General features: G+C 48.2%; 1 protein-coding gene across 1 annotated transcript; it reads right to left on the bottom strand.

The window, feature by feature from the left end:
- Positions 1-2,580: 2,580 nt before the first annotated feature.
- Positions 2,581-8,947, bottom strand: LOC309570154 (opsin-5-like; the record flags this gene model as incomplete). Its single annotated transcript, XM_082276781.1, has 4 exons — positions 2,581-2,991; positions 4,281-4,612; positions 5,207-5,500; positions 8,875-8,947. The coding sequence occupies 4 exons, from the start codon at positions 8,945-8,947 to the stop codon at positions 2,581-2,583; spliced, it is 1,110 nt and encodes a 369-aa protein (XP_082132907.1).
- Positions 8,948-9,608: the final 661 nt, after the last annotated feature.

The raw sequence follows: 9,608 nt of genomic DNA, 5'->3' as shown, positions 1-9,608 counted from the left end.
TTAAATTTGCATTAATAACATAAAACCATCTAAAATTCAGAGTTTTCTACTGGGAGAGTTAAGATTTGCTTCTTACTGAATCTGAAAAATGAAAAATAAATTTAAACCATACTTGATACATAAACACTTCAATTTTTAAAAACTAAGTACATAAACAGTTATTAATAAATCAGGCTATTAAAGCATTGTACTTAAACATGAACAGTAAACATCTTTGGGGTTTACAGAGATTTTTCTGTTGTAGAGTGGCATATTTTTCATGTCACATACATTTTAAAAGCATTTACAAATTGATGTGGACCTGTTCTGTTCCTAAATTTCTCACAGTGGAAGCTTCAATTGCATTATGTTTTTAACATGCATGTCACTGTTCCAGTCACTGGTCTGCAAGCAGCAGATGGGACTATTTATTTTACTCTTTATTTTACACACCAAGCAATTGAGCAAGTAAAAGCAAAAACTCTGAGGAGGTTATTGAAATACAGCTTCATTTTCCTGTCGGGTTATTTTTTAAAAGTGAAGAAACACTGATGGCCAACTTTTACAGTAAGAAACTTCTCACACTTCCATAAAGCTCTTCTGCCTCTTCCCTACTTCCCATATATTTTCCTTCAGCTTCCACATGCTCCCCTCTCTGTTACTGCTGTTTCCTCCTGCTCCCCCTCTTCCTCTTCCCTTTCCTGACTTTCCAGTCCATGGGATATTGTTTCCCAGAGGATGCTTCACCTTACCACACTTGGGAGAGGAGGCTGACCTCATTCCATACGGACCATCCATGAGTGACAACCCAGGACAAGATACTGTCCTGGAGGCCAACTTACTTTAGGAATTTTTCACAAATTTTTACAAATCTAGCTAGTTTAATCTAGTGGAAGATTTATGGGAGTTGGCAATACTGTCAGTGTAGGTTTTCTTGGGATTTCCTTATTGTTTCCTAACCCCCAATTTAGGAATTAATTTGAGCCTTAATCTATGTTGCAGCTCCTGCCTCATTTTCTGTTCTTTTTTTATCCAGACTCTGCTGTAACTGGAATTCTCAGAGCCACAGAAGTCTTTAAACCTATTTGTAACCTCCCCTTAGCCGTAATTTATAAAATTAAAATAATTATTCGGGTTTGAGGGTGACAAAAGTTTTCAAGAGCTCAGAGTCCATTTGCTGTTGGTTTTAGTTGTTTAAAATCTGGGCCAAATCTGCCGGTGCCTTAAGTCTTCTTGTCTTGACTAAGCCTAATGCTAAGGTTTGGTGAAGATTCCATTGGAAGGTGTCCCTGCCCGTGGTAGGGGGGTGGGACTGGATGAGCTTCAAGTACCTCCCAACCCAAACCATCCTGTGATTCTATGTGGTCAGGGGCAGCCAGAACTGCTGCAGCTGCCAAGCCATATTTTGTACAACATTTCAAATCCTAAAGATAGGGGTTTATGTCCTTTAAAATCACAAACAGTAAGTCAGAGAGAGAGATCTTTAAGGTGTAGGAGCTCATCATTCCCACCTCAGAACCTCTTTGGTTAAGAACCTCTGGTGTTATGGTGGTATTGAATCAGCGAACTCTGTTCTCAGTTAAGGTCATGTCAGTGCCCCAGCCAGGGGGAAATCTGGGATCTCAGGAGCTTCCCATAGAAGCCATGAGAGCCAGGAGGACTGCAGCTGCAGGGTGATACTTCTAGGAAGGCTTCCTGGGGAATGCTTTGTGACATCCTATGCAGAAAAAGGGTGGTAAAGCACTGAGAGAGGCTGCCCAGGGAAGTGATGGAGTCACCATCCCTGGAAGTGTTCAGAAAATGTGTGGATGTGGCACTTGAGGACGTGGTTTTGTGGTGAACATGGTGGTGATGCTGGCCTGATGGTTGGACTTGATTTTAAAGGTCTTTTCCAACCTTAACAATTACGATCCTAAAATGCTCCAACAGCTTCTGCAGCAGAAGAGCTTTTGTACATTAGCCAGCAACAGCCCAAGTGCAGAGTTCCTCCTGCTAAGAGCTTCCTTGCCTTCCCACTGTGCCATTTGGGATACACAGAAGGCATCCTTCACTGACTGCCACATTCCCACCAAACCTCATCCAACCAAGGCTGCTCAGCTCCTTGGACTTGTTTGGAGGAGTTGGAGCTGCACCTCTGAAAGAGCAAGGAACCAGAGAGCTCTACCTCCTTTTGGGAGCAGTCACATTCTCACGTTTTCCTGGCAGTGAACATTTCTTGCTGCCCATATGGTTTTCAGTCTGTATTGCTGGAAAACTACACACTCAGCTGTGTTTATTTGGTAACACTGTGTGCAACCTATGGTTTTCTCTGATGGCTGTTTTACTGGTAGAGCCAAGAGCTGGCATATAGATTGTGTTAGAAATCAAAAGTATAGGAAAAAAAACCCCACAAAAATAATAAATCTCCTTTTACCTGAAAATAAGTTTAATTTACATGATTTCATGATTGGTACATAAATCTATTTCCTCTAAAGTGGAATTTCTTGGGGAAAATATAGATTTTTTTTTTTTTTTGCTGCGAGGCTTAAAGACAATATTTGAGAGTTGCTTAAAAATATATACTTGAACCTCTGTATTGCCATGAGATACGCAATGACAACCTCATTTGCTGCACCCCTGTTCCTTTGGACCTGGGAGCGAGGCCAGGTTTGACCTGTGCTGTGAAGCCCTGGCTGCAGCTGCCGGGTTCTCCGCCTTGGCCGCCGCAGACAGACGGACGTTGTCCCTGCCGCTCCACATGGTGGACACGGGATGCTCCGTGGAGTTGTCGGAGCTGAAGTAGTGAACCCTCCAGCCACAGCAGCACTGCAGCTTCCTAACCTCGCAGCGGAAGGTCTTGCTGAAGACGTAGTAAATGAAAGGGTTGTAGGCTGTGGAGGACTTGGCAAACAGGCAGGGCAGCAGCGTCACCACAGGCTGCAGGGAGTCGCTGGAGTTAAAGATGGACCAGAAGCTGGCAGCTGCATAGGGAGTCCAGGAGCTCAGGAACCCCACTGAGATGAGCACAGCCATCTGCAAGGGAACACAGGGCGGCTGTTGGCAGCTGGCATGGACAGGGTTGGATATTCTGGCACATGAGGTGTGGGTGGGACCACACCTGAACCTGCAACACCTGAAGCTGTGCTTGCTGGGCCCTCGTGACAAGAGAGACATTGAGGGGCTGGAGCATGTCCAGAGAAAGGAATGGAGCTGGGGAAGGGGCTGGAGCACAAGTCTGATGAGGAGCAGCTGAGGGAGGTGGGGGTGCTCAGCCTGGAGAAAAGGAGGCTCAGGAGGAACCTTCTGGCTCTGCACAACTCCCTGACAGGAGGGTGCAGCCAAGTGGGGGTCGGGCTCTGCTCCCAGTTAAAAAATGAAAGGACAAGAGGAAATGTCTTCAGGTTGCACTGGGGATGCCTGAGATGGCCACCTAAAAACAGAGACTAGACAAGAATAAGGGAATAAAGGTAGGTATTTATTTGAAGGGCCTTCAAAGGTATGCCTTAGACAGGACAAAGGCTACACCCAAGATGGATCCCAGGTCATGAGTTCTTCACACTCTTATAAGTTTGGTTCGTTTACATATCAGGGTTAATTGTCCAATTATAACTTCAGTTCATGTTGGAATTACCTCAAGTTTGCCCCCCTCTCAGAGGCTTTTAGTTTACACATTTCGGGGCCTGGTGTCCTTGAGGTGGAAACCTAGAGAGGTTTGTTATGTCTAACCAGCATAAGAGAACAGCAGCTAACAGGCCACAAGAAACTTCAGAGTTACACACTAGGGAGTACAGGATTTGAAAAATATAAAAGTTAAAACCTAAGGAATCACCAGGGGATGTTTAGATTGGTTATTAGGAAGCATTTCTTCACTGGAAGGGTTGTCAGTCATTGGGACAGGCTGCCCAGGGCAGTGGTGGAGTCACCATCCCTAGTAGTATTAAAAAAATGTGTAGCTGTGGTGCTTAGGGTGATGGTTAAGTGGTGGACCTCGCAGTGCTGAATTAATGGTTGGACTTGACATCTTAAAGGCCTTTTCTAACCTTAATGATTCAGTGAGTCTAGGACTGGCCTCTAGAAAGCTTGGATCAATTCTGCTTTTCCACAAGAAATGCACAACTGAAGTGCATATTTGAAAAAAAAAGTTAATAAAAATAATAGTAATAATAATAATAAAAAAGAATATTTAATATTAATATATTGAAATCCTGTTTCCATACAGAATTTCTGTGTAGCTCTCTGTTCTGTGAGCTGTGCATGAGCAGAGCCAGCTCTCTGCCAGCTCCTGATTACTGCACTCTCTTCCCATCACGGGGACAACTCACCAGGGTCAGCTTCTTCTCCAGCTTGGCTGCATTAGGGATCCTGTCAATATTCTGGATCTCTTGGTATGCTTTATGAACCTTCCAGGCAATCCCCAAGTAACAGGCAATGATGGTCAGCGCAGGCAGGACTGTGCACAGGAGGAACATGCTCAGGATGAATGAGAAACCATTGGGGGAGTTGTGGAACTTGCTCCAGGCTATGGTACAAGAGATGCCAAAGGGCTCAGGGCCGTAGTAGCCCCAGCCCAGCAAGGGCAGGATGGCCCAGAGCAAGGAGTAGAGCCAGATGAAAGTGATCAGGATGCAGACGGTGTTCTTGGTGATTTTGTTACCTGCAAGAAAGAGGAAGAGCAAGCGTAGATGGATCCCATCCCAGCCACGTGGGTTGCCACAACTTCTCCTCAACCAGAAGGATGGTGGCTACAGATACACCTGGGCTGCTGCTGCAGTTCCCTAACCTTTGGGCTTCTAGAGAAACAGTGTCAGTGTGTTGGGTGAGACCTGAATACAGCCCTCAGTGCTCATCTAGAGCTTAGTAACACAGGGAGCTTTACAAGATCAATTTCACCTCAAATGTGCTGTGGTCCCAGCCCAGGAATGCCAGAAGAATATTCCTTCCTTTCAAATTCCAGTGTATCTGCTGGGATACAAGCAGAAAGGGAAGGCAGTCTGGTCCAGGAAAACATTTGTGTTCTCCATTCTCAGTAGTTTCACTTGGCAAAACTGAGAAGTGGAAAACCTCACTGTGTAACAAAGAATTTAATCAAATTCTTCTGGGAACACCAGGATTTGATAATGCACTAAAAATTGAGGCTTTTTCTGCTGCTACTGACCTGATATTCCATGCCATATTCCACAAAGCACCTCCCTGAGCAGCCCAGCCCCAACACAGCACCACCAGGTGACCAGAGCGGCGATTCACTCACCGTTGGATTTGGATGAGTTGGTGACGAGGAATCGGATCACGGCCATGGCACACAGGGTCATCATGCTGCAGACCCCGAACAGGAAACCCATCAGGGCATAGTAAACACAGGAGGCATCTCCCCCCAGCCAGGCGTGGTTCCAGGCAGAGGCGATGGCCAGTGGGTACATGCTGAGGGCCATCCCAATGTCTGCCACTGCCAGGTTCACTGTGAGCAGCTCTGGTGACTTCAGCAGGGAAGAGCGTTTCACAGCCGTGGCAAGGACAGCTGAATTCCCAAGGATCGTCAGGATGGCTGAAAGGGAAGGATCAGCACAGACAAGAGTATCACACAGTTAACACACCTGTGAAATCCATCAGAAGTATGTGAAGTGCCTGAGAGGGACTACAAGAAAGCTGAGGAGGGACTTCTTGCAAGGTTATGTAGTCATAGGACGAGGGGGAATGGCTTCAAACTGAAGGAGAGCAGGTTTACATTAGATATGAAGGAGAAATTCTTCTCTCTGAGGGTGGTGAGGCACTGGCACAGGGTGACCAGAGAAGCTGTGGCTGCCCCAGGCCTGGAAGTGTCCAAGGCTGGGTTGGACAGGGCTTGGAGCAATCTGGGATGGTGGAAGATGTCCCTGTCTATGGCAGGGTTTGGAATGTCCTGTCTCTGTCTGCCTGTGTAAAAAGTCACTTTCTGTCTTTTTTATAAGCCACCTTTAAGTACTGGAAGGACAAAATGAGGTCTCCCTGTAGCCTTTTCCAGGGAGAACTCCCCAGCTCTCCCAGCCTGTCTCCGGAGCAAAGTGGCTGCAGCCCTCAGAGCACCTTTGTGGCCTCCTCTGGACCCACTCTAGCAGGTCCACGTATTTCTTGTGCTGAGAAAAAATATCCTTATTTCTCCTTCTTGGTGAAGTACTCCAGCTGTCCCACCTGCCTGTCCCCTCCTCTCACCTGGTGTCCTGCACTTCCCAAAGCCTCTCCTCTGTGTGACTTCTCTCATCTCGCACTGGAGCCCCAGCACTGACTCTCAGCTGCCTCAGTGCCCGGCATGTGCTGGCTGGGCAGCTCAGGATCCTTGCTGATCCCTGGGAAATAGTGTGACTGTTCTGGTGGTCTCTGAGAGCAGTGGGACCTTGAGAATTGTTTAGGCAGGGGTGTGCAACAAGACCCAGAGCTTGCTTTGCAAAAGGACCTGTCAGACATACATTATTCAGATGTGCCACAGGATTTCAAAGTGCTGGTGACAGCAGTGTCAGAAGTACATGCACCAAACAACTCATTTTCTCTCTTCTTTCAAGTGAACATGGTGCTGGAGCAGCATTTTTGATCAAAAAATTTTGATTTTCCTGAGAAGGTGTCCTCTAAAGTGAGATGTGAAAGAGGGAGACAAAAAAAGATTCTGTCATGTTCCCTTGTGGCTGTGAGTGCAGGAAGGCTGCATTTGCTCACAGGTACCACTTGAAGTGCCCACAGAGGGGTTAACAGAGGCATGTGCAGCAAAATGGAATAAATATATCAGCAAAAGTACAAAAACCACAGAGGTGTCAAGAGAAGGCTTAACCAAAATGGGGACACAAATCTGAGACCCCACATCCCTCATTCATTCACTTTCTAACCACACACGTTCACTTGCCACCTCTGGATGCACTGGAAGAGCTCCCTGAGCTCTCAGGATCTCTGTGCCTGCACACACAGGATGATGCCCACGGGGGCTTGGCCATGTGCTGACAGAGCAACCTGTGGCTTGGTGGGCAGAGCACTCTCCACAGGCTGGGACAGGGAATCATGGAACCATAGAATCCTTTGGGTTGGAAAAGACCCCTAAGATCATCGGGTCCAACCATTCCCCAGCACTGACCAGGCTGCCTCTAAACCATGTCCTCAAGTGCCACATCCACACAGCTTTTAAATCCTCCCAGGGGTGGTGACTCCACCACTGCTCTGGGCAGCCTGTTCCAATGCATCACAATCCCTTCCATGAAGGAATGTTTCCTAACATCCGGTATAAACCTGCCCTGGTGCAACTTGAAGCCATTTCTTCTTGTCCTGTTGCTTGTTATTTGGGAGCAGAGCCCGACCCCACCTGGCTGCACCCTCCTGTCAGGGAGTTGTGCAGAGCCAGAAGGTTCCCCCTGAGCCTCCTTTTCTCCAGGCTGAGCACCCCCCATCTCCCTCAGCTGCTCCTCATCAGACTTGTGCTCCAGCCCCTTTCCCAGCTCCGTTCCCTTCTCTGGACATACTCCAGCCCCTCATTCTGTTTCTTGCAGTGAGGTTCCCAAAATGGAACATCCTCAGGCTTCAGGAGCAAAATGAATCCAGTTCACTTTCTTCTGTAAGAGCCCAACCCCTAAACAAGAGGTAGGAAGCAGCTCTGCCATCAGGTGACATCCAGGCCCAGCCCCTCTTTTACCATGACAGAAGCTCTTCCCCTCCGTCCCACAGGACAGAATTGTAACTGCGGGCCAGTAATCAAATAGCTGGTGGTGAGTGCTGCAGCCCATGCCCTGGCCTTGTTCCTAACAAAAACATCATTTCAGGGCAGAAACATGCAGCCCCAGTGAGGTGGCAGAGCTATGGATAAATACACCACCTGTTCCCAATTCAGCTCACTGCTTTATTTCTGAGAGTCCCTGCAGGATGCAGTGAACCTGGCTGCCACACAGGGCTCTGGATCCAATGCTGGAAGCTGTGCCTGGAGTTCCACTGCCTAAAAGTGCTTTAGGAGAGGTGTGAGACTGCAGCATGGTGGCACACGAGCAAGGTCAGCAAGTGGAGCCCCAGCCTCCAGCCCTTTTTTGCTGCCCCTTCCCATTGCCTCAACTGCATCTATGTATTTACATTTCTCAGAGAAGGGACCTGGCACCCTGACTTGAAAAAACCCTTGGTTGTTTTGTAAACAGGGATTTTCTCACCCTGAGTTGTGCTCTGCTGTGCAGAACAAGGGGAAATTTGAAGTGCTAAAGCCCAGCACTGCTGCCCAGAGCCCCAGTATTAAAACTTCAAAATATAGGCTTGTCCTTGTTATCTCAGCCAGGGTTTGCAAGTGAGCTGAAGGAAGGAATCCTAGCAAAAATTCAGGTGGGAAGCATGCCTAAACAAGTTCCACTCCTCTCCAAATCCACAAGAGTAGAAAACAAATGCCTGCGTACATGCAAGAAAGAGACAAGGAAGAAAACACTTAACTGAAGCCATGGGCTGGTAGCTATCCCCACTTGTATTTCATTTTCAATCTGCCTGCAGCAGGGCAAACAGGCTGCTACAAAACCCAGAACTGCTATCTAGAAACACTTTGCTGTTCTGCAGCAGCTCATCCTAGCAAGACACAGCAGGACAACACTTCCCCCCACCAAGGGTCAGCCCAGAGCTGCTTTCCCCTGAGCAGTCCCATGGAGTGAGCTGCCCTGGTTCAGTCATGGAAAGTGACTGACAGCTTATTTCAAATACTTGTGATGCCACAGAGGCAAACTTGTGCTGGCCATTCTTCAGCATTAAAACAAAAGATTCCAGATCCAAGAGTGGAGATTAATCCTGGCTGCCAACCAACTCCAAGGCACAATGCAGGGGAGCCTGTGGGGAAACGTTCGCTGCCATTTCCCTCCAGGTTCCTCTGCCTGACCACAGCACAGACAGGGAATCCCTGTATCCCTCTTCCCTGGCTCCAAGCAAATGAGCTGAACTCACCTATGATTAGAAGAAAGACCCCAGCTCCATAATCCACGACTGGGTGGAGTTTGGAAATGTACTGCTCCTCCATGGTCCCTTGTGGAGGTGGGTGAAGGTTTTCAGTCAAAGGTGAAGATGCTGCAGGAGCAAAGAGCTCGTCCTCATGGTTTGCCTGCTGCAGGTGTGAGCTGGTGTTGGGTACTGGCAGTGCAGGGACCCTTCTGCTGCCTCCTTGTCCTGCCTCTGGTGTGGCAGGGGAGAAGCCTGGAGTGAGAGGAAGGATTTCCCCCAGGGAGACAGAGTGAAAGCCAGGCAGAGCTGCTGCCAAAGCGATCCTGCCTGCCTGCCTGGCACAGCATCTCTCCTCCCATCCCTCCTCTCCCACCCTTCTGCTGCTTGGCTTGTCAGGAAGCTTCACAATGCAAATCCCCTCAGATGAGCAAAACCAGTTGTTGTTCAACCATCAGCAGCCTTGGGAAATAAAGCCAGGCTGAGGGGGGGCAGGCAAGGCAAGGAAGATTGGGAGTGTTGTTTTCCAGCTTTTTGGCTGAATATGGGAGACATGAGGCTGGGGCAGGGGTCTCTGAGTTGAGGTGTCAGAGGAAAGCTGTTTGCTGCAGGGGCTCAGCAGGGTCAAAGTCACACCACCGAAGACAGGACTGTCAGAGCTGCTCCAGTGCAGAACTAGAGGATGCTCGGTCCGGTGTAGTGCACCAGGGGAGAACCAACTCTGAGGTCACTCTGTGACACTC

The sequence above is a fragment of the Coloeus monedula genome (assembly GCF_965178545.1).
Source record: "Coloeus monedula genome assembly, chromosome: 2".
NCBI lineage: Eukaryota > Metazoa > Chordata > Aves > Passeriformes > Corvidae > Coloeus > Coloeus monedula.
This window is presented reverse-complemented; position numbering and strand designations above follow the sequence as displayed.